At 33.9% G+C, this 22861-nt stretch overlaps 5 protein-coding genes and 1 long non-coding RNA gene across 15 annotated transcripts; 3 read left to right on the top strand and 3 right to left on the bottom strand.

Annotated features, from left to right (window-relative positions):
- Positions 1 to 261: 261 nt before the first annotated feature.
- On the top strand, positions 262 to 2734 carry LOC107893293 (WAT1-related protein At1g09380-like). Its single transcript, NM_001326807.2, has 6 exons — positions 262 to 509; positions 1177 to 1239; positions 1385 to 1501; positions 1594 to 2005; positions 2092 to 2243; positions 2361 to 2734. The coding sequence occupies exons 1-6, from the start codon at positions 334 to 336 to the stop codon at positions 2563 to 2565; spliced, it is 1125 nt and encodes a 374-aa protein (NP_001313736.2). The 5' UTR covers positions 262 to 333; the 3' UTR covers positions 2566 to 2734.
- Positions 2735 to 3011: 277 nt separating this feature from the next.
- LOC107893294 (ADP-ribosylation factor 2-B) lies at positions 3012 to 6951 on the top strand. Of its 8 annotated transcripts, none has more exons than XM_016818243.2 (7): positions 3012 to 3164; positions 3687 to 3844; positions 3935 to 4005; positions 6052 to 6171; positions 6350 to 6468; positions 6581 to 6662; positions 6750 to 6951. In XM_016818243.2, the coding sequence occupies exons 2-7, from the start codon at positions 3697 to 3699 to the stop codon at positions 6753 to 6755; spliced, it is 546 nt and encodes a 181-aa protein (XP_016673732.1). In that variant the 5' UTR covers positions 3012 to 3164; positions 3687 to 3696; the 3' UTR covers positions 6756 to 6951. The 8 variants fall into 8 exon arrangements, with proteins under 8 accessions (XP_016673732.1, XP_016673729.1, XP_040941499.1 ...); XM_041085566.1 differs by having other exon boundaries at positions 3039 to 3164; positions 3682 to 3844; XM_016818241.2 differs by having other exon boundaries at positions 3050 to 3246; positions 3682 to 3844.
- Positions 6952 to 7677: 726 nt separating this feature from the next.
- On the bottom strand, positions 7678 to 9197 carry LOC107893295 (galactinol synthase 2). Its single transcript, XM_016818244.2, has 3 exons — positions 8656 to 9197; positions 8247 to 8567; positions 7678 to 8157 (listed from the first exon to the last, which is right to left on the bottom strand). The coding sequence occupies exons 1-3, from the start codon at positions 8998 to 9000 to the stop codon at positions 7792 to 7794; spliced, it is 1032 nt and encodes a 343-aa protein (XP_016673733.1). The 5' UTR covers positions 9001 to 9197; the 3' UTR covers positions 7678 to 7791.
- Positions 9198 to 13053: 3856 nt separating this feature from the next.
- Positions 13054 to 15914, top strand: LOC107893296 (AP-3 complex subunit mu). Its single transcript, XM_016818247.2, has 8 exons — positions 13054 to 13327; positions 13457 to 13556; positions 13862 to 13972; positions 14061 to 14150; positions 14392 to 14639; positions 14760 to 14969; positions 15051 to 15258; positions 15395 to 15914. The coding sequence occupies exons 1-8, from the start codon at positions 13293 to 13295 to the stop codon at positions 15638 to 15640; spliced, it is 1248 nt and encodes a 415-aa protein (XP_016673736.1). The 5' UTR covers positions 13054 to 13292; the 3' UTR covers positions 15641 to 15914.
- Positions 15915 to 15982: 68 nt separating this feature from the next.
- On the bottom strand, positions 15983 to 17503 carry LOC107893297 (psbP domain-containing protein 1, chloroplastic). Its single transcript, XM_016818248.2, has 3 exons — positions 17161 to 17503; positions 16389 to 16826; positions 15983 to 16300 (listed from the first exon to the last, which is right to left on the bottom strand). Exons 1-3 carry the CDS (start codon positions 17272 to 17274, stop codon positions 16079 to 16081), a joined length of 774 nt encoding a protein of 257 aa, XP_016673737.1. The 5' UTR covers positions 17275 to 17503; the 3' UTR covers positions 15983 to 16078.
- A 1963-nt stretch (positions 17504 to 19466) lies between these two features.
- On the bottom strand, positions 19467 to 22861 carry LOC107893298 (uncharacterized). 3 transcript variants are annotated; one of them, XR_001682788.2, is made up of 6 exons: positions 22194 to 22861; positions 21983 to 22119; positions 21764 to 21883; positions 21554 to 21581; positions 20635 to 20892; positions 19467 to 19656 (listed from the first exon to the last, which is right to left on the bottom strand). It is a non-coding gene; the product is annotated as an uncharacterized lncRNA (long non-coding RNA). The 3 variants fall into 3 exon arrangements; XR_001682789.2 differs by lacking the exon at positions 21554 to 21581; XR_001682786.2 differs by having other exon boundaries at positions 20635 to 21883.

Here is a 22861-nt window from a genome sequence, read left to right as displayed (position 1 = left end):
AATTACAAAACTGAAAGCAACTTTATTTATTTTTTCTTTTTTTTTCTCTCTCTTTTTTCAAGTGGTGACACTGACAAGCATTTGTCCCATGCAGAGACCAGGTGTTGCAAGAAATCCTCAACGATTTCACCCTCTTTCATGCAAAGGGGAGATGGATCTTTCTTCTAACTCTTTCCCCCTTATATATACATGGGGTTCACCATTGCTTCATTTCATAAGTGTCTTTTCTTTTCCTTTGCTTTGCTTTCTTTTCCAAGGCTAGCTTTGTTTCTCTAAGGGGCTTGACTATATACGTAGTGGTGGAAATATCGGCTCTAAAGAATTAAAGAAACAATGTTGGCTGATTTCATGCCATTCTTGGCCAATGTTCTGCTGCAAGTAGGCTATGCAGGCATGAACATTACATCAAAGCTGGCCCTGGAATCTGGAATGAAACCTCTTATTCTTGTTGCTTACCGTCAAATCTTTGCCACCCTCGCCATTGCTCCTTTTGCCTTTTTCTTAGAGCGGTAATGCTTTCTGATTTATTCATCAAGAATCCTTTTTTTCTTTTTTCCTTTTGGAGCCATTTCCATCCCTTTGTTTCTCAATTCTGACTTGATCTGTTCTTTCTTGCACATTGCATACTGCATGCTAGGGGTCCATCTTTTTTCCTTCTTTTTTCATGCGGATGTTTTTATCAATGGATGAAGAAGGGTTCGATTTCAATTTTCTGTGTTAATAGCTTTCTTGGAACATCAAGAAGGACAGTAGTATTGTTCGTTTGGTTGGTTTCTGAGAAACAACAGGAAAAAAAAAGAATAAATTAAAGGATTATGTTAGTATCAAAGGGAACAACATATATACAATATAATACAGTATCTGTTCTGGGTAAAAAAAAAAAAAACAAAAAACAAAAACAAAAAGGCTCTACGTATGAAGCCGTGTTGCCTAAGTAAGACAGAGAGCTCTGTTAATCGATAGATTAAAGGGAGTTAGATTATTTGATTTTTCAACTGCTTAAAAAAAAGTAGATTTAACTTCATGCATGGCTGCCAAGTCATTTTGTCTATTGCCTTTTTCTTTAATGTAACGTACTGGCAGCAACAACCATGCATGTTGATTTGCAGTTTAGTATTTGTGTGTGTATGTGTGTTTGTTGTGAAAACCTTAAATTTTCACTCTTTTTTTATGCAGGAAAACAAGGCCTAAGCTCACCATGCCAATTCTTTTCCAGATTTTCTTATGTTCACTGACAGGGTAAGCCTATTGTTAGTGTTGAATTGATCCTCATTATCCAAGCTACCTAGGTGGCCTTTTGCATGTTCAATTTGATTACGGTTCCTTTTCTTCCTTATCATCAAACGCCTATGGCTAACATCAAAATGACCATTGATGAATGCAGGGCAACAGCAAACCAGGTTTTTTATTTTGTAGGGCTGCAAAATACTACTGCAACGATTGCATGTGCATTGAACAATGTACTGCCAGCAGCCACATTTCTCCTCGCAGCCATTTGCAGGTCCCAATGTCATATTTTGGTACTTAAATTCTACAAAAAAAAAATCTCGGGTTTCATCTGATAAATTCTCGAATTTGATGTTCGATATATAGGCAAGAAGCTGTGGGGATAAAGAAAGCATCAGGGCAGGCTAAGGTAATAGGTACTTTGGTATGTGTTGGTGGAGCTATGTTGCTGTCATTTTACCATGGACACATCATCGGCATAGGTGAATCCAGCATTCACTGGAACTATGCCAATAAAATGGCAAATTCAAGTCCCAGCCCTAGTGGTTCAAACTTCTTCCTTGGTCCTTTCCTTGTAATGGCCAGTGCTGTTGCTTGGGCACTATGGTTCATAATCCAGGGACAAACAAGCAAGAGCTTCCCAGCTCCTTACACAAGCACTACTCTAATGTGCTTCATGGCCAGCATTGAGTGTACAATAATCGGCATATTTTCAGACCCCAAGCCATCAGCTTGGTCATTGAGCTCCAGCATGAGGCTTATTGCAGCTCTTTATGCGGTAAGCATTACATATATCTATAACTATATCTATATATATATTATATTATCTGTTTTGTAATGGTTTATGTATGATGTATCTTTCAGGGAATTATATGTAATGCAGTAGCATTTTGCGTAATGTCATGGTGCATCCAGAAAAGAGGTCCTCTCTATGTGTCAGTGTTCAGCCCTTTGCTGCTTGTCATTGTGGCTATTCTAAGTTGGGCCCTGCTTCGTGAGAAACTATATGTGGGAACGTACGTTCGTACACACATTATGCTAACCCCCCCCCCACCCCTATCACCAAAAGTTAAAACTCCTTATTATTAATTAATTGTTTATTGGGTATTGATTAAATTGCAATGATGAGTCAGTGTTGTAGGGTCACTGCTGATAGTTGGTGGGCTGTATGCTGTCCTGTGGGGAAAAGATAAAGAGATGAAACAGATGAAAGGCAATGAAAAAGGAGGAGAAGAGCAAGTAGTAGTAGAAGAAGGGGCAGTGGAAGTCACCAAAGCTGGTGACAGAGATCATGACTTGGAGATGCAGTTGCAGCAAGGCGGCGCCGCCTGTGGTTAACTAGGGCGTACGGAATCCAAAAAAAGGAATGTTAACATATATGTATGAAAATAGAACCCTGCTGTGACACCCCAGCAGAGTGTTTTAGTGGGTTTTATTTTGTTCTTGGATGCAGCTGTTAAAGAGTTTTTAGTATGTTTAGCTATTATTAATAATAATCTTTCTTTCCTCATTACACAAGGCAAAGCTACCTCCAAATTTGATGTTCCTTAAACCATATTTTAAAATGATTGTACTTTCAATTTGGACATATCCAATGTGATTATATATTAAACCATCTTAAAATAATTTATATAAATACCCTCCATTTAAGCTGAAATTAAATTAAGCCCCACAGTGTTTGCACCAACATATGTTAAAAAAAATTAGTATCCGTACTTACTTTGACCAAAATTGATTAATTTAATGAATAAAAAAATATGTGAAAAAGACCAAGGTGATTGGGATTTGCAAAACGGCAGCGTTTGGATCTAATCAAAGGGCATCGCGACGTTTTAAGAAAACCTAATCTGAAATCACTCACCCCCGCCTCCAGCTCCTCCAATTGCGTAATAAATAGCCCCAAAGCCCAACCCCTTCCCCCATCGAATTTGATATTTGTAAGTGTTAAACATTGTTTGCCTTTCATTTCTTTCTCTATTCCTTGTTGCTTCTTCGGCAGCCTCTCGGTTTCTGAGTAATGTATTAATCTTAACTCTGTGTTGCTTCTGCATGTTTGCATTTGTTTAGATTTCTCTGTCTAAATAGAAGTCCTTCCTTGCTTTGATTTGTGTATGGGCCTTTCTCTAATTGATTCCAGATCTAGATCTGGATCTGGGTTTTCTTTGTTCTGCTTTGATCTGCTCGTTTCATTCTATATGATATGATATTGTTGCTTATGTAGATCTGTTTGTTTAGATTTGTATTGCTTTGCAAGATTTTCTCAAATGAAATTGTTTTTAATGTTGTTCAACTCTTTATTTTGGCAATGTAATGCGTTTTTAAAATGAAAAATGGGGGCTTTACTGTATTTATTATGTGTATATAATAGGGTCCTATGGTTTTTGTTCCTTTTTTATATGGTATCAATTGGAAGAATAAGTTAGGATTGACCATATCTTGTATTTTTGGTGTCAGCGTAGATAAAAAAGGATGGGGCTGTCTTTTGCTAAGCTGTTTAGTCGGCTGTTTGCCAAGAAAGAGATGCGAATTCTTATGGTGGGTCTTGATGCTGCTGGTAAGACTACCATTTTGTATAAGCTCAAGCTCGGTGAGATTGTCACTACCATTCCCACCATTGGTATGCCCCATTCATTATTAGATTTTTCCTTTTTTTATATATCTTAATGATTTGATCCTTAATAGTGATGCTTATGACAACCTAATGCAGGCTTTAACGTGGAGACCGTAGAATATAAGAACATTAGCTTCACTGTTTGGGATGTTGGTGGTCAGGACAAGGTAATACAACATTTGCTTTAAGATTTGTGGAACAAAACCTTAAATATTCTGACTTTTAGCGTTATACTGTTTTTCTGGGCCTACTGTTTCATGTTAACGTCATCTTTCGCCATGTTATTTTCTTCTGCAATTGAAGTTACTGTAGAACTGATAGATGTGCTTATGGACTATCTTATGCTGATTCAATTTCATCGTCAGCATAGGACATAATCATAAGCTACATCTACTAATGCCACCTTGTCTTTCGAGGTTTTCCTTTGATTGTATGAGGAAAGGCTATCCTTGCTGTGGCTGACACATAAAAACTGCCCTCTTCATCTTGCATATTCCTTGCTATTGGAACTGTTGGATGGGCTTATGGACTATCTTATGCCAGTTCAATTTCATTGTCAGCATAGGACATAATCATAAGTCACATCTACTAATGCCACTTGGATGTGCTTATGGACTATCTTAAGCTGATTCCATTTCATCATTAGCATAGACTACTCATAAGTTACATCTCCTACTGGCACCTTGTCTTTTGAGGTTTTCCTTTGATTGTATGAGGGAAGGCTATCTGCTTTGTGGTTGTTACATAAAAACTGTCCTCTTCATCTTGTATTTTCGTTGCTATTGATGTGCTTATGGACGGTCCTGTGCTGATTAGATTGTTCTCCATCAGCACACAACATATTCATAAGCTACATGTACGGCCACCTTATGTTTTCTGTTGTCCTCTTCACTAAATGAGGAAGACTATTCATTTTGTGGCAAACATCACTTGCCTATTCATAAGCTCTTTCTCTGATTGGATTTTCTTGTATCAATATGTAATTGAACCATATTTTATTTTGATTTATTGGTTGTGTAGGGCAATGTTTCTCTGGTTTTTCCTTTTAATCAATAGTGCAGGGCAGCTGTTAGCTGAAGTCTTTACCTTTTATAAATATTAACGGTTTTATGATTACGAATTACATTATAGTTGCTGCTGAAACATTATAATTTGTTATTTTGTTTCATTGTTCAATTGAAGTTGATATTAAAACTGTTGGATGTGTTTATGGACTGTCTTACGCTGATTTTTATTCCATAAGAAACGTACAACCATAATCATAAGTTACATCTACTTATGCCACCTTCTCTTTCAAAGTTTCCTTTGAATTTTCAAGTTTTTCCTTTGAATTATACAAGGAAAGGTTATCCGTGCTGTGGCTGAAAACATAAATACTATCTTCTTCTTTCTTGTAGTTTTCTTGGTATTAATTGTGCTTATGGACGGTCCTGTGCTGATTAGATTATTATCCGTCAGCACATAACATATTCATAAGCTACATGTACTGCCACCTTATGTTTTTTGTTTTCCTCTTAATGAGGAATGCTAATCATTCTGTGGCAAACATCACATAACTATTTATCCTTGTATTTCTATATATTCATAGCACTTCTATTTAGTTTCCATTTTTCAGCTTTTACTAATGCCCTTTCTGAGTGAATATTACCATATCATCTCATAACTGACCCTTATTAAATCCCGATTTGTTAAGCATACAGAGTAATGCTTTGGGTTCTCTTTTCCCCCTCATATTTATAAGTAAGTGGCCTCTTAGGGTTTCCTCCTTCAAATCAATGTCATAGGACAACTTTTAGCTGAAGATTAACCTCTTAATAAATATTAATGGTTTTAGGGTTAAGTTCATTATAGTTGCAATTCATAAGTTTGAGTGCTTATTGACGGTCTTGTGCTAATTAGATGTTCCCCTTTAGCACATAACATAATCATAAGCTATATTTAATAAGGCTGCCTTGTCTTTCAAATGCTTCCTTCAGCTATGTTGGAGGAATGCTATCAGCATTGTGGCATGCATACATTTTTGTTTGTGTCTGCATGCATGATAATTGTTTCTCGTCATTCTTAACTTGTAAGAACTTGCAACAGTTTTAGTAAATTTTTTTTGTTGGTTGATATTTTTGGTTTTATTTACCAATACTTTTATTTGAATAAGATTTAAACATGTGGAGTTTGGTAGCATGTAATGTTCTGAAAGCTTTTATGGACACTTTCAGATTCGACCTTTGTGGAGGCACTACTTCCAAAACACTCAGGGTCTAATCTTTGTTGTTGATAGCAATGACCGTGACCGTGTGGTTGAGGCCAGGGATGAGCTTCATCGTATGCTAAATGAGGTACTAATTTGCTTTAGGCATGTTGCCGAGTGGTCTTTGGGACTTGGAAGTACATTGTTTGAAACTGTGATATACTTGTCATATGTGTAGAAATTACGAGGCTGTGTAAATTAGTTGATTATTATCATACACATGTAATAACCTTTTCCAATCATTATGTTACTTGTGATATGTGTAGGACGAGCTGAGGGATGCTGTGCTTCTTGTGTTTGCAAACAAGCAAGATCTGCCGAATGCTATGAATGCTGCTGAGATTACTGATAAGCTTGGCCTTCACTCCCTTCGTCAGCGCCACTGGTATTATGTTATTAACTGTTTCCCTGTTTGCTTACTACTTATTAGGGTATTTGTTTGTTTGCATTTGCAAAATGTAATCGCTTGTATTCATATTCTTGTGCGTCTCTCACAGGTATATCCAGAGTACTTGTGCCACCTCTGGCGAAGGGCTGTATGAGGGACTGGACTGGCTTTCCAACAACATTGCTAACAAGGTAGGATGAGACTCACAACTCACGTGCATCCATTTTGTGGATATTGTTCAGTTGTAACTTATTGCGTTGCTTGTTTTGTTTCCATAGGGTTGAGGGTTGGTTGAATTCCAGTCATATCTTCAGGCAGCTATCCTTATTATTTTCTGGTTCCTTTTTTAAGTTTTACAGGAAATGTATCAGATTGTGTTATATAATTAATATATATTCGCCGTACTACTGAAATTAGAGGCCTTTGGCCTTCTTTGTAGATTGATTTCTCAAATAATATTCTTATCAAATACTTAGTTGACGTCTAAATCTCATCTTACGTTTTTTTGCCCAAAGGAATGAGTGAATGATTTAATATGAAACTTTTTTCTATATGATCACCTGAACTCTAATTCCAGAAAGCACACTAATGTACACTGTACAATTTTGATATTATCAGAGATGAAAATTGTTGACGGAAATCCAGACCTATATTAAAAGCAATGTAATGCAAATTATTTACTACCCTGGTTAAATCACTTATCTTCCCCAGCACCTGTATCCATTCTCTTTATTAATTAATCTAAGTTTTAAACAATTTTTCAAACCTTAACTCAAGCAATCACTGTTAAGATTCAATTCCCACAAAACTTTATTGCTTGGTGGGAGCTTCTCATTATTAACTCACTATATTTGTTAGTATAAGTTATCTGAACATCACAAAAAAGGAAGGACAGACAGGGACGACACTAAAATATTGTCAAAATATAATTTCTCTCATTTTATAATTTATATTTTATGAAACTAAAATATTCTCAAAATGTTATTTCATTATTTTAATAATTTATATTTTCATAATTTTAAAATATTAAATTAAATTTTTATAATTTTATGAAACTAAAATATTCTCAAAATGTTATTTCATTATTTTAATAATTTATATTTTCATAATTTTAAAATATTAAATTAAATTTTTATAATTTTAAGAGTTACCAGGTTAAAATTTTAAAAAAATTAAAACTCCCCGAGGAGAGAAGAAAGCAACTAGTAAGCCGAAAAAAAAAACCCTTACATAAAACACATTTACAATGCAGACTCTTGTTTTAAACTTAAGATATATTTTATACATGATCATATATATCGCCACCGTTGGCCACAAACTTCATGCAGCGGATGGGGCGCTGATATAGTGAACAACGCCAGCTTCCAACAGCGCTGCCAAAAATTGTTCAATCCCTCTTTGTTCATCCTCCTCCTCTGCTTCTTCTGCTTCACCAATACTGTAGTCGAGCGACGCATCATTGTAAATGTCCCACCATTTGGTCACCAGCTTCTTAATATCTTCCCTATCCATGTTCTCTTCTTTCCCAGTAAATCTCCATGGCTTGGACCCAGCTGCACAGTAGTGAACCACCTTGGCTTTTTCTGCATCAACGTTTTCCGGGTGACGCCATAGCATGGCCATCACCAGGTTGTAAATTGGTGGGATGGGCCTGTATATGTCCCTAAAGAACATGTTCAGATAATCCTGCATCAAACATAACAAAAGTACATTAAAATTCAAGACGCTTGATATAGGAAGTTAAATAAAAAAGAAAGGTCGAATATAATTGTTACCTGTTCAGCAAAAGGTGTAGGAGGGGTAACTTTGAAAGTGGCCAAGAGTTGATAATAAGTAGAAAGGTTGGGTTCATATACAAACATTCCAGCGTTGAAGTAAAGAGGGGGTTTAGGACCCAAGTGAGCAGGCCACTCCACCTTGTCAGGACACTGCTGACAGTAACCTATCTTGTACTGTGGGGTGTGGCTCCATGTTTTCTCACAGAAACAATCCATCACAGCATAAAAGTAACCATCTTCCACGTCAAACAAGTGATCTATGTTGTCAAACACTTGAATGTCTCCATCCAAGTATATCATCTTGGAATACTCCACAAACTGCAAATTTTAAAGCATTATGTGTAAGGTTACGTTACGTTTTTAGCCACATGCAAAAAAAAAAAAACAAACAACAACAACAACATACCTTCCATATACGTAGCTTGGAATAGTTGATGACGTAGTAGGCCATGGCAAACTGGGTCTGATTCTCAGGTGGGAGGACGGGTTCGATCTGCTTGACTATGCACCCTTGAGCCACCAGAATCTTTCTGTGATCCTCTGGCACGTCCGGCAAGACCGCCACCACGAGTGGGTACTTGCTCTTGACTTTCCTTAGGCCCTTGGCTAGCCCCACTACACCCTTGACGTAGTCACCGTTACCTGCCAAGAAAGTAACGTAAGCCCTTTCGGGAGGGATGGGAGCCTTGGTCAGAGCCGGGACCCTGGCGGTGACAGTGGCAGCTCTGTTGCTGGTAATATTAGGTGCCATGTTTGAAATTTGGAACAAAGGTGAGAGAAAAAGATGTTATGTTTTGATAGGATCAAATGGGCCGTATGACAATGTTTAAGGTGTTGAAGAGTGTTTGGTTGGAAGGAAAATGATGACTGTCTTGTAAACTTTGAGAGAAAAGTGTTTGGTATGTATATTGCAAGAGAAACTTTGATTGCCTTGAGTGAGGTTCTTGGGGGGAGCAAGTGGACGTTTATATAGGAATTGGATTGATCCTTTTTCTTTTCTTTTTTAATAATGAGAATTACAAAATAATTAAAGAATCCAATCCAACGTTGCATTAATTCTATATAATTCTGCTTTTAGTCCCTCTATTGTGTTGAAACTCAGGATTTAGTCCTCTATTTTATTTTGACTTTATTCTTTTGTTGTTATTCAATCATACAATTAAGGCATCATTCTTAACTCAATCACATTAATAGCAGCTACTCTGCTTGAATTCATATTAAATAATTTGTTAAAATATTAAAATTTCAGTATAAATATATAAATATTAATATAAAAATATATTTTTAATTTTTAATTTTTAATTTTTAAATAGTAAAAAAATTTATTTGAGTAGGTCTAGCATGGTTAAGCTCAAGCTTCAACTTGAATTTTTTTTTTAAATTAGGTCATATGGTTTGATTTGGTACACAAACATCTCTCACAATAATTAATAGTATCATCAATCTGAATCTATTAATAATATTATAGGGAAAAAAAAACTAAATTATATTAAATTAAAATAAAATTTTCTCAAATTTCAACATTATAGAGGGACTAAAATCAGAATTAAACCCATTAAGATTTTATACTAAAGTGCAGATTAAACTACCCTAACCCAACCCAAACCCCACACCAGTAGGCAACATCACCGAGAAATAGGGGGAGAGATCCACCGACCACAGCCCTACAAGAAATTAAAAGCCCCATACAAATAGCACACGTGGATTTCCCAAACACACGTGTCAACGTGGGAAATTTCTGGTGGACCACGTAGCATGGGGTCCACCGTATATCGCCACGTAATCAACCCGAATCAAGGTGGCACCCTCATAGGGGTCGGTCATTTATATGTTCTGTATATTTTGTAACTCTAGGGGCAAGTGGCAAGAAGGTGACGTAGGGTCCACTACACCTGTTTTCGTGTCATGGTGCTGGGGGAGGGGCATTAATCGGATGCCACGTGCCGCCATGAAATTGAAAGGTCGGCGAGTTGCCACGTGGTAAAATGCGTGTGCCTGTTTGAATCAAACGGTCCAATCACAGCCGTTGCCTTGCCTTTCGTTAAATTTTGCAATTCTTGTTTCTAGTTAAGTTAGTTAACCCTAACCCAAAACATACAATTGCACGTTTAATTCTTCTCCCAGTCCTTGTATTCTTTAAAATTTTAAAATTTAGTCCCACTGCTTTTATTTCCAAGAATTTAGTCTTTATGCTTTTCTAATTTAAAAATTAAAGTCCAAATGATAAATTTTTTTGGTTAAATTTGAATGTGACATTTCAATATCCAAAGACCTAATTTAAAAGTTAAACTTCAAATGATAACCACATATTCATATTTAAAATAAGTTAATTAATAGTTTTATTAATTGAATTTTAATCTTTAAATCAAACATGTAGAGAAACTAAATTTCAAAGAGTATAAGGACTGAAACACAATTAAACCAACAATTGCATCAAGATAATGAAAGTGATGTTGGGGACTAACCGACCAGATTTTTTGGATAATGTTTTAAGAAAAATCTTTTTCACTTTACACTTAACTCTCATCCCTTTGTTCTACGTCCAAAATTTGAGTTTTCAACAGGTGGAATGGGAATGGAATATACTACAAGATTCTTTTAATAAGGCATAATGACATTTTTCATCCTCAATCTTTCTCTAAAAAATCAAATTAGCCCTTAATTTTAAGAAAATTCTTTTTCACTTTACACTTAACGCCCACCCCTTTGTTTTACGTCCAAATTTTGAGTTTTCAACAGTTGGGAATGTACTGTATGATTCTTTTAATAAGGCATAATGGCCTTTTTCACCTTCAACTTTTCTCTAAAAAATCAAATTAGCCCATAGAAGGTTGGGGGTTGATTTTGCTTTTTAAATTGAGCCACTAATTAGTCACCACACTGGCATCGATTATAGAGTGGGTTAATGGTTGCTCTATTGGGTGGGCTAAATGTTGGTTGGTTGGGTTCCTAGTTAGCTTGCTGGTGTGGGATGTCACTGTGTCAGGTCGACTGCTGTTGCTTATTGGCTCTATTAATTTTTAAGTATTTTCGTAACTGGATTTAGCCGCTTAGGCCCATACCATTCCATACTGCCTCAAACTCAGCAACAGCTTCAGCGTTTTAAGGTTGAAGCAATTATAGTCGACTTTCACTCAAACATCACATGTCATACCAATTTACTCTATTTTCATTCAAATCATACATATAGTCAATTTATGAAAAATTTTGTGATAATTAAATTTTAGATATAATTGAGTATAAAGATAAAATATATTATATTTTTAAGAAAAGATGTAGATTTAAATTTTGAAAATAATATTATCAAAAGGAACAATTATAAATTTTGATTATGAACTATAAAATGAATATAAAAAAGATTTTCTAACGAATTAAGATATATTAGTATAAACTAAAATTGTTGATTTTTGTGAACTAGGTTGGTTACTACTCCAAGGTTTTCTATGCTTTCTCAAAATCTAATGACTTATAATATTCATTTATTAAGAAGATAATAAACAGATTAAATATTTATAAATTCAGACTTAGATTTAGAATGAATTTGGATAGACAATTAAGTGTGGTGTATTTACCTTACTTCTTAACTCACGTTACAGTATTTAATCTTACTGTTATTGTTGTTTTTATACTAGCTGTAGCTAAACGCACCGCCCATCTAAACTTACCTTTAAATTCTATCTCAATTTAACTGCTCAAAACGAGCCTTGTCTTCAAGGGAATGTAAGTCAAAAAATTGAAACAAATAACTTGGCCAAAGATGACAAAAACCACTTCCTACTCAGGAGACAGTAATACTCGGTTTTAATCCGGTGAAATAGGTTGGTCAATTTTGATCTCGGTTTAATTGATTTTCTCGATCAATATATTTTAAATTTTAGAATATAACTGGCAGGAAAAACTAATTTATTTTATATCATCTTTTAATTATTTAAAATTTATTTATTTATTATGATATATAATAAATATATTTACATATAAACTCACATCAATAACCTTAAACCCAACCCAAAAAATTTGGATCAATTAATTGAAAAAACCAATCAAATCGATTGAATCAATGTCAGTTCGGTTTGGCCAGTTTTCTTAATTAAAGTCGGTTGGGTTGATTTTCTTATGTTAAAATCAATTCAAGAAAAAATTGATCAATTAAACTAATTGCTCTCCCCTAATCGTTCAAATCAGTACATCACATTTAGATCCTTAATCCGTACTAATAATATTTGGTTCCACTCTAATCAAGAATTCAATGCGTTACAATTGTTCCTATATATTTCCACTCGTTTTGACAAATATCAACTTATACTGACATGTACATATACCGATTGATACAAAATCTTAATATTTTACAGCGAAACAGTTGGATACGATGCATGTAGACCTGTTCATGGATTGGATGACTTGCTCAAGCCCGATAGCTCGTCTGAAATTTGGAAGAGTTTGCACAAAAATATTAAGCTCAAAAAATAAGTTTAGACAAAAAATTAGGCTCGTTTAAAATATGAGTTTGACTTAGGGTTAAACATCCAAAGTCTAAGCCTGGTCTAGCTTGACCATTTTTAAGTTTATAATATTTTATATTATGATATTTTTATCTATTATGCAATTTAAAATATATTAAAAAATAAATTTATACTAAATATATAATATCACTCTAATATAAATATTAAAATAATATTAAGATAATTATATAAAAATTTTAATAAATAAAAAAATAAAATTATTAAATATTAAAATAATATAATATAATATTTAAAGTTGAATAAATTTAAATAAATATAAAATATATTAATATTACGCTTAAACCAACTTGTCCATGATCACCTGCATACACATATTGATTATGTTGTTTTTTTCAATTTTGCAAAAAAAAATATATATAAAAAGCTCTCTTTCATTAACTTAAGAATTTTAAAAGAAAAAAAGTATCGTATTGTTGATTAAACCTGCTTGGTTAATCCCAGATTCAGCTTGGGATAATACGAATTGCAATTGCTGAATTGTTGTTGGCTAGAAAGGGTGAAAGAGGCAGAGAAGAAATCAGACATGTTGCAGTGTATATTTCTTCTATCTGATTCTGGGTAAGTCGTTTCTTTTCAATTCAATCCTTCTTCCTTTTTACAGTCTTTTCAACTTTAATTTCATTTCGATTACGATTAAATTAAAACTAAAAAAGCGAATTTGAATATATGGATCTTTGTAATTGACAGAGAGGTGATGCTAGAGAAACAGCTAACTGGGCATCGCGTTGACAGATCAATATGTGATTGGTTTTGGGATCATGTTATTTCTCAAGGCGATTCCTTCAAGGTACCCCATTTCCCTATTTCCCTTTAATCTTCCCTCTACTATCTTTATACCCCCAATTTTTTTTGTTCAATCTCTCACTCATCTTTATATTCCCAATTTTACAGCCAATTCAGGTTCTTTTGCTTGTTTATCCAATTCTGATTTCTAGATTTATTCCATTTCCCAGTTTCTTCCTAGATTAATTACTTTGTTCTTCTCTTTATCGTTTTTGTAAATCATTCCAGTTGGTTTAGTTGTTTTCCCTTTTTTTTTTAATCATTTTCTTCTCAAAAATTTTATTATTTTATTGTTGCTTGTTTGTACAGTCACAGCCAGTGATTGCTTCACCTACTCATTATCTTTTCCAAGTAGTTCGAGAGGGGATTACATTTTTAGCTTGCACCCAAGTTGAAATGCCTCCTTTAATGGGCATCGAGGTAAGTAAGTTAACATTATAATCCTTTGTTATGCTTATGTATGATTGAACCAATTGAAGTTCTCGGGCTTTAACTGTTTGAATTCCAGTTCCTCTGCAGAGTTTCGGATGTCCTCTCGGATTATCTTGGTGGGCTGAATGAAGATGTGATAAAGGATAACTTTGTAATTGTTTATGAGGTATTTCTTACTATATGTTATGTGCTTATCAGAATTTCGTGGGGAAGGCAACCAAAGTGGCTTGGTCTTTTGTGTATGCTAAGATGAATGAGTGTAAAAGTTAATTGTATCACTCGCTTATGTGCCTAAGCAGATTGTGTCATTTTACATGATGTGCCTGTTTATCACTGGGTGATATGTGTGTGTTCCATGAACTAATATGTGCTGCCCAAATCGAGCTGAACTAGCATGTTTGTTGCAGCTTCTGGACGAAATGATAGACAATGGTTTCCCTCTCACAACAGAAGCAAACATTCTAAGAGAGATGATTGCTCCACCAAATATTGTCAGCAAAGTTCTGAGTGTGGTGACTGGTAATAGTTCCAATGTAAGTGATACCCTTCCTGGGGCTACAAGGTCTTGCATACCATGGAGAGCAGCAGAACCAAAATATGCAAACAATGAAGTTTATGTTGATCTTGTCGAAGAAATGGATGCAGTTATAAACAGGTGAATTCTCTGATGTGGCTAGAAGTTTCCTATTGTGCAATAGTGGAATGTCTAACTTGTTTGTATGCATTGTTTTACATTCAAAGTCCTGATCCTCTTTCTTTTGTATGTGCTGTTTAGGGATGGGGCGTTGGTCAAATGTGAAGTTTATGGTGAAGTTCGAGTAAATTCCCATCTTTCAGGTCTTCCAGATTTGACACTTTCTTTTGCGAACCCATCAATTCTAGATGATGTCAGATTCCATCCCTGCGTTCGCTTTCGTCCCTGGGAATCCCATCAAGTTTTGTCATTTGTACCTCCTGATGGAGAGTTTAAGCTTATGAGTTACAGGTTCTCTCATTTTACCTTCTGCTAAGTTTAAGCTGATGCCGCTGTATATATTTTATTTAAAGTGTCTTGATTTCCATGCAGAATTAAAAAGTTGAAGAGTACTCCCTTATATGTGAAGCCACAGCTAACTTCAGATGCTGGAAAATGCCGTGTTAATGTGTTGGTTGGTATAAGAAATGATCCTGGAAAAACAATTGACTCAATAACTTTGGAGTTTCAACTACCTCCTTGTATTTTATCAGCTGATTTGAATTCAAATCATGGAACTGTAAACATCCTCGGCAACAAGGTAAACTGCTTTCTGAACTTGATACAGAACTTATACCTTGATTTAGAGTATGATAGTGATCAGTATAGTTGGTAGATGCTAATAGTTTATAATCTACTGCTGTATTTGATTACATGTTTATGACATGCCTTTGCAGATATGCTCTTGGACAATTGGTCGGATTCCTAAGGATAAAACCCCATCGTTGTCTGGCACATTATTGCTTGAGACAGAGCTAGAGCGTCTTCATGTTTTTCCCACGTTTCGAGTGGGTTTTAGGATTATGGGTGTTGCGCTCTCCGGCTTGCAAATAGATAAACTCGATCTGAAGACTGCACCGAGTCGTCTGTACAAAGGTTTTCGAGCTCTGACACGAGCAGGGGAATTTGAAGTGAGGTCATAATTTGAATGTTTGCATCAAGTTGAGTTGGTGAGGGACATGCTTATCAGTATTTTGATGCTGCTCCATTTTTTGAGTTACATTGCTTTGCTGATTCAGAAACTGATGTATTTGGTGCTTCTGGAATTTGAGTACCTTTTGACAAAAACTATATTTCTTGAGTCATACAAGTTTAAATCAATGCCGTTCACCAACTTTCTTGTTACCATCTTTAGCTGGACTACTTCATCCCTTGTATTTAAGACAAGCTTATTTAATTTTGTTATATTTCCATGTATTTGGAGGATCTTTTGACGGTCATATTCATAATATTCAATATGGGTAGTCTTGCATGATAACCAAAAGTTGAAAATAAGCATCACTTCTTTGCAACTAAAATGACTTACAAAAAAAGAATAAAAATCTCATCCAATGGAAAAATGGTCTCAAGATAAAAACTGATCAGCCAGCCACCTTGTTCACCCTAAAAGAATCCATGACTTGCCTCAGATCATTTTCTTCTTCTACAAATACACTTTCGGGTGTTTGTAATCTCAGCTCATATAACCGGTTGTTTTCAACACCAAGAACAGAAAGGTACCGCCGGTTCCATTCCAATCTAGGTACTCTGTCTTGTGGCATCACAGCAAGTTCATTGGTGTTTGCATATGATTTTATATTCACCTAAAGCAAAACAACACAATCATCACATGTATAATCAAACATCAACCATGTGTTATAAAAGATGGTAATAACACAAAATCTGACTCACCTCAACTTGATAATATAGCTTCCCATCATCTGCAACTCTTGAGGATGTTGAAAGGATATTTGATTCACGTCTCACACCAAGCCTTGTCGACATGAACTCTGTCAGGTACTGCTTAAGTACTTTCTTCCCAGCTTCTTCTGGAGGACCTAAATCTTCAACAGTCTTATACCTGGAAGATGATGGAGAGGATAACTCCACTGAGAGATTTTCATCAAGAACATAAGGGTCCCTGAAGAATATATCAGCTCCAGCACCTCGAACTTGAATCCAGTTCTGAGGGTACTTCAATGAATACCCATCAAATGTATCTATGTACTCTCTGAACCCAACAGATGGTTCAGCAAATGCAATATTATCATGTAATCCAACTTCTGAGAAGATGTATGTTGATAAGATCAAGGCCATTGCATTCCTCCTTGGGATTGAAGAAGCTTGAAACTGATTATATAATAGGGAAGCAAACATATGTCATGTAAACCAACTTGCAAAAAACAATTCAATTAAACAAATCTGCTATCATATGACTACTGAAAGTTCTTTTCATTGAATTATCTGGGACTGAGATCATGTTTTTCTACAATGACAGACCCACTTACAGAAACAGCTCAAAGATGCTTTCTTTTCACTCTTTTTCATTTATTTTCAACATGAAATCGCTAACTAGAAATGCAAAGTTCACATAAAGGAATGCATGGAATGATAATTACCGCTACGAAATGAAAGAAACATAAATGACAATGGTGGGGAAGTAAGGAGTGTGAAAATGGTTTACCGATTGGTTTCTGCGAGTGCAAAGACAAGAAGCAGAAGGAGGGAATGGCGTCGAAAGGCGAGCTGGAAGGGTGGGTCGACTTAGGGGCAGGAGCGAGTCAAGTATGATAGCCATTTTCCGATAGCTCGCATTAGTGCCAGTGGCAGTGGCAGCAGGCGAGGACAAGAGAGGGCAGCAGCAAAAGGATAGAGTTTTGGGTTGGATCAAATTGTGTGATGCGATGCATGCGTGGCAGTTTCTGATTGGTTATCTTAATTGTGTTGTGGCTGATCCAACGGTCGAAAACAGCTCAATTTATCTTGATTTTCAGCTATGTTAACATATTGTTGATTTGCCAAAGAAATAATGCGTAGTAAAATGACGCTTAACATATCATTTTTTATTTTTTTAATGGGGAATTTGAGTTCTTCTTCTTCTTCTTTTTTTTTATTATTATCTAATTTAATGTATGCATTTGATAAAAATTATATATTTTGATATTTAATGATAATGGTGTTAAATTTTTAATGTTTAATTCGGATTTTAGTATTGATTTGATAAAAGTTAATTATTAATACTATTAAATTTGAATTTTTCATGATTTTGTTAATAAAATAAATTTAGTTTTGATTGTGAATTTATTTAGTTTTGCATTTAATTTATCAAACAAAAGCTTATAAATATGATTTATTTTAGATTTTAAGATTGATTCGATAAAAGTTAATTTATAATATTATTTGTTAATAATTTTCATCAAATTAATTTTAAAATACGAATGAGACGCTAAAAAAATTAACATTGTTACCTTCAAGTACCAAAATGTATAACTTTTGTAAAATATAGGTACCATATTAGGCAAAGAAAAATACAAGTATTGCATTAGAAAAAAATGTCAAATTAGAGTACCAAATTATATATTAAACCCAAAAGGAAAGCTTAAATGATAAAACGAAACTTTTGTAAAATAACTAAAAATAATTAATTTTTAATTAAAAATTACAATTAATTAAGTAGTTAATCAAAAATTAACAATCAATTTAGCCTTCGTAAAATAATTTTACATCATACCAAGGAACTTTTTAATTGAAAATTGCAATTAATTGGCAAAAACATATAACTCATTGAGTTTAAATGAATAACTTCTAATTATAGTCATTTGTTTATTCTTTAAAATGTATTTATATTTGATTCATGCTTGTTAAGAATTTCAAATTTCTATTCATGTTCGTTTGTTTAAAATTATATGTATATATATATCATGTTCATTCGTTTAAGTTGAACGAACATATTCATGAACACATAATTGAATATATTCACAAATAATGTTCATGGATAATTAACAATAAATAAATAAACAAACATATATATTATTTTTAGATATAAAATAATCAAATATAAGTATTAAAAAAGTATATTATAAAAAAAATAAGTACACAAACAATAATAATTTAATAATCGAATAATAAACTTTAAATAATTTATTAAATGAGTTTTAAATTAGCATAAATAAATTGAATAAGTTTTGTTCGTATCAATTCGTTTAATAAACGAGCCTTGAAATCTTGTTCATATTTATTTATTTAATTTGATAAATGAACATAAATCTAACTATTCATCAAACATTTATTCTTTTATAGCCTTTTAAGACCAGATTTAAATGATAGAAGACAAATTTAAGAAAATACAAACTGATAAAAGGAGAAAAGAGGAATAAGAGAAGTCAATGAACACCCTTCTTAAACAGAGTTGGCGCAGAGAAATGGTAGCAAGTTAAACATGTTAGAGAAATGTGAGGAATAATTTAATCATATTTTAACATAATTATTATTAAATACAATTTAATAAAATAATTTATAATTTAATAGCATTTTTAATATAAAATTATTATTAAGAATATTTCAATACCTAATATATTTGCCTAGCCTCTCACATATGTTCTCTTAGGTCATAATCGCCAATATTAAAATGAGTTTAACAGACGATATACTAATCCTCTAATAACATTTTATTTTAATAGAAAACATATTTTTATATTTTATTTTATCCATTATAATAACATGATAACAACAATTAATTATAAGGTATACTCTTTAATAAATGAATAATTTATAGCAATCTTTTGGTGAAATAAAAACCTTTAAATTTTACATAAAAATTACTAAATTTTAGTAACATTAGTTCTTTTCATATGTGAAATAAAAAATCAAAACTCATAGCCTTTGAAATAAAATATTTTCAATTCAGTCCCTTTAGAAAGAATAAAATTATAAATTGATCTATGGTAAAATTGCACTTTAGCCCCCAAAATATTAAAAAAATATGTTTAGTACCTTTAAAAAAGATAGAATTATAAATTAATATACGATAAAATTACATTTTGATCTTAAAATTTAATATATGGTAAAATTACATCTATTACACTAGTTGGGTAGCAGCCAATGATTCTTCTCCATTAGAGTAGAGATAAAGATATGCTGTCATACTGGTCGGAGCAACTATAGTCATCCATGTAGCGCACTGAAATTACAACAATTGTAGAGGGAGTTATTTTATTTGAGGAAAATTACCAAGCACTATTAGCAACGATTGTACCAGTAGACCATCAAGATTTATGTAGATATTTCAAGATAAAAAGGAAAACTAAGAAAACAAAAGATGAAAATGGAACAATTCCTTCAATGCTGAATGTGCTTGCAGAAGAATCAGCCCTACACAAATATACCCAATAACCCAAACTGTAACCATACAACTTCATTCAAAATTTAGGTTTAAAACTATGCATAGTTAATCTTCTCTTAAACTCAAACAGCTCTACCTTGCTACTTATACTACCATTTAAAGAAGCTTAATTTTCAGAGCATCCAGAAAATCATGTTAATTTTCTCTTAAACTGAAATATATATCTTTCTAACAAGATTGGCTAAATTCACTTAAATCCAGATTATGGCTAACATCAGATTTGTCATACATGGTATACCACTAAGAAGTCATAACCAAATGAAAGCAACAAAGAATTTTAGAATGAAACAAAAGTTACACACACATATCTTTCTAACACAATTGGTTAAATTCTTTTGAATCCAGAATACAGTAAACATCAGATTGGCTGTATGTAATATGGCACCAACAAACCAAAACATGCAGAGTTCATCTACTGTTTCAATGTCCCAGGCCTTCCAACTTAATCAAATTTGCAAACTCCATAAAATGGGTCATAATACAATTTGATACAGAAAAAGGTTTGTAGAAAATTGAACCTTAAGCCACAAGACTCCAAACATTTAACCAGGAAAGAAGCTTGAAATTATTGCCTTAAAAGCTAACAGTCTATGACCTTTCCCACCCATCAAATCGCAAAGATCAGGCTGACAGCACAACGATACAAGTCTATCACAGCACAACAGATCCTTAGGAATCGTGCAAATAATATAATGGTAAGTGATATTAAACATAAAGTCATCAAAGCAATAATCTGAGAGTAAGTGAAAAACATACCAAATTTGATGAGGTCCTCATTTACTGCGTTTCAATGCTGTAATTGCTCTCAAATGGGAGCGAGTAGAAGCAGAATTGGAAATTGTTGTGACTGGTGAAGGCTATAAGAGTTGATCAAGATAAGGCATATCAACAGTGTCAAAATATTTCCAGGGCTGGCCGGTCATTTTTGCTTCCATATCTCCAACAAGTAAAGTAGCTGCTCCTACCTCTAAGAAATTATGTGCACTCATGTCTTGCACATATGCAGAGTGGTCACTGTTTGTTGAATATAGAACATTTCAAATGTTAAATTTGTTTTAGAAGTAATGGAACACATAGAAGAACAGTATTAATAGCCAGAACATACTAGAGACTTAGAATACCTATAAGGGAAGAAGTAATAAAGCCAATATGAACTATTTGAACACTTAATAAGCATATGCAAATTGCAAAATCAATTACCTTTCAGTAAAAGGTGACATGCAACAATAGGCAAATCGATAATTAACTGTAAAATAATTATACACCTGACAATAATTATTATTTATAAAAACCATGCATTATTTTTTTCTTTGCAATATCATATTCCATTCAAGTGTTTAATAATTTAATATACTTCTGCTATCGTCTCTATGAAATTTCTAGACATTAAAACACAAATTATGGGTGTTTCTAAAATAAGTTACACAAGACTATTCCATTGCATAAATATGGTGTCAATACACTGTTTCGTATGGATGAAGCATTCTAAGCTTTCAAAACATCAACAACTGGTGCAACAAATTTAACATCACACTATCATTCATCAGAAATAGGCATTACCTCACAATCACTTAAAATCCATAACTCCAATCTATTTAGCACCCAAACAAGCTCATAAACCCATCTCTCTCTAAAATACATTATGGTATATAAGTACACTATGCAAATAAATTACCTGCGTTCCCTCTCTGCAATTGTATGCTCTAAAATAACAATGTAAGACTGGTCAGTTGTTGAGGGTGTTGTCAGATATTCAAAAATGAACTCCACAGGTAAAGCAAAAGGATGATATCATAGTCACTCAAAGGGCATCAATGCCATAGGTATCTAATTTGGAGCTGCATATGTCAAAAGATTCAACTATGCACATTGAAACAAAATTTACCTCTGCACAAATTTTGCCAACAGTAGAAATGGTTTCAACAGGGTACAATCCACCAGTGACCACTGCAGGCTTTCCAACAATATTACACTTGTAGAGGGCAGCTTTTTGAAATAAGAACACCTGCAAGGAAAAAGGAAATTAATTAGCAACAAAGCTCTAACAAATTGCCATAAACGCACAAACCCCCCAAAAAAAGATAAAATGAAAATTTAAACTTACCAAAACAAAAGAAACCCCAAATCAAGAGAAAATCCCAAAGAGAAATCACTGATGCACTGATAGAGTAATTAGCGAATAGAAAGATATTGTAGTCTTTGTAGATACAATCCCAACCTGAAATTGAAATCCCTTGCTATCTACAAAAAGAAAAAAAAAATCATGATGTTCATCTACAAAAAATCAAGGAAGAGAAAAAGAAAGAAGAAATTACAGGGAATTGGTGAAATGAATGTTAGCTTCAAGAACTTTATGAGAATCCTTGAACGATTTCCTCATCTCCCCTATCTCTGTTTTCTTTTTCTTTTTCTTGCTCAAAAACTCTGTAACTGATTCAAAGCTCAAAATCAAAAACTCTATCGTGGGATGAAAATAATCGAACGGAAACGAGGAGACAGGGATGGGGGTGTGGTGGCTTGAGGTGTTTGCTGAGGGAGAGTGGTGAAGGGCAAGAATGGGAGGTTATGTTTTTTTCTTTATTCGGTGGAGGCTCTGCATTACTATTCTTTGGTTCTGGTGGGAAATGGCTATTACGGGAGAAGATGGAATGGGGGGTGAATGGGATTTTGTTGAAGGAAGGATCAGTGAACCAAACTAATGAATGACTGTTTATCACTACCGTTTAGTTATTAAGAGTTTGCTTTATGGTCGATTGCTTGGTTACTAAGGACTAGCTGGTAACCTCACTTTTTTTTTCCTTTCCATCTTTCTTCCCCTTCCTTCCTCATTCCTGCCTTCACCTAAGCTCTCTCAAAATAATAAGGCCTCATGTTGTGGTTTTGGTAGTTGTCGGTGATGCCAAGCTATGATTGGGATGACACCGACGCTGTTGCCCTCACTTGCAAAGGGGCTTGATTGCAACATTTAGCTTCTCTTTCTTTT

Source organism: Gossypium hirsutum, chromosome A13 (assembly GCF_007990345.1).
Source record: "Gossypium hirsutum isolate 1008001.06 chromosome A13, Gossypium_hirsutum_v2.1, whole genome shotgun sequence".
Classification (NCBI taxonomy): Eukaryota; Viridiplantae; Streptophyta; class Magnoliopsida; order Malvales; family Malvaceae; genus Gossypium; species Gossypium hirsutum.
Note: the sequence above shows the minus strand (reverse complement) of the source record. Positions and strands in the feature narration are given on the sequence as shown.

Bases quoted from the DNA above. Each gene is read 5' to 3' on its own strand.
- LOC107893293 (NM_001326807.2), top strand. From the start codon at position 334: ATGTTGGCTGATTTCATGCCATTCTTGGCCAATGTTCTGCTGCAAGTA. The intron at 510-1,176 runs GTAATGCTTTCT...TTTTTTATGCAG, and splicing joins TTTGCCTTTTTCTTAGAGCG to GAAAACAAGGCCTAAGCTCA. The intron at 2,244-2,360 runs GTACGTTCGTAC...ATGATGAGTCAG, and splicing joins GAGAAACTATATGTGGGAAC to TGTTGTAGGGTCACTGCTGA.
- LOC107893294 (XM_016818240.2), top strand. From the start codon at position 3,697: ATGGGGCTGTCTTTTGCTAAGCTGTTTAGTCGGCTGTTTGCCAAGAAA. The intron at 6,172-6,349 runs GTACTAATTTGC...TGATATGTGTAG, and splicing joins TTCATCGTATGCTAAATGAG to GACGAGCTGAGGGATGCTGT. The intron at 6,469-6,580 runs GTATTATGTTAT...CGTCTCTCACAG, and splicing joins TCCCTTCGTCAGCGCCACTG to GTATATCCAGAGTACTTGTG.
- LOC107893295 (XM_016818244.2), bottom strand. From the start codon at position 9,000: ATGGCACCTAATATTACCAGCAACAGAGCTGCCACTGTCACCGCCAGG. The intron at 8,568-8,655 runs GTATGTTGTTGT...TAAAATTTGCAG, and splicing joins CCAAGCTACGTATATGGAAG to TTTGTGGAGTATTCCAAGAT. The intron at 8,158-8,246 runs GTAACAATTATA...TGTTTGATGCAG, and splicing joins CTACACCTTTTGCTGAACAG to GATTATCTGAACATGTTCTT.
- LOC107893296 (XM_016818247.2), top strand. From the start codon at position 13,293: ATGTTGCAGTGTATATTTCTTCTATCTGATTCTGG. The intron at 13,328-13,456 runs GTAAGTCGTTTC...TGTAATTGACAG, and splicing joins TTTCTTCTATCTGATTCTGG to AGAGGTGATGCTAGAGAAAC. The intron at 13,557-13,861 runs GTACCCCATTTC...TTGTTTGTACAG, and splicing joins CTCAAGGCGATTCCTTCAAG to TCACAGCCAGTGATTGCTTC.
- LOC107893297 (XM_016818248.2), bottom strand. From the start codon at position 17,274: ATGGCTATCATACTTGACTCGCTCCTGCCCCTAAGTCGACCCACCCTT. The intron at 16,827-17,160 runs GTAAACCATTTT...TTATATAATCAG, and splicing joins GCACTCGCAGAAACCAATCG to TTTCAAGCTTCTTCAATCCC. The intron at 16,301-16,388 runs GTGAGTCAGATT...GTTTTGCTTTAG, and splicing joins AGCTATATTATCAAGTTGAG to GTGAATATAAAATCATATGC.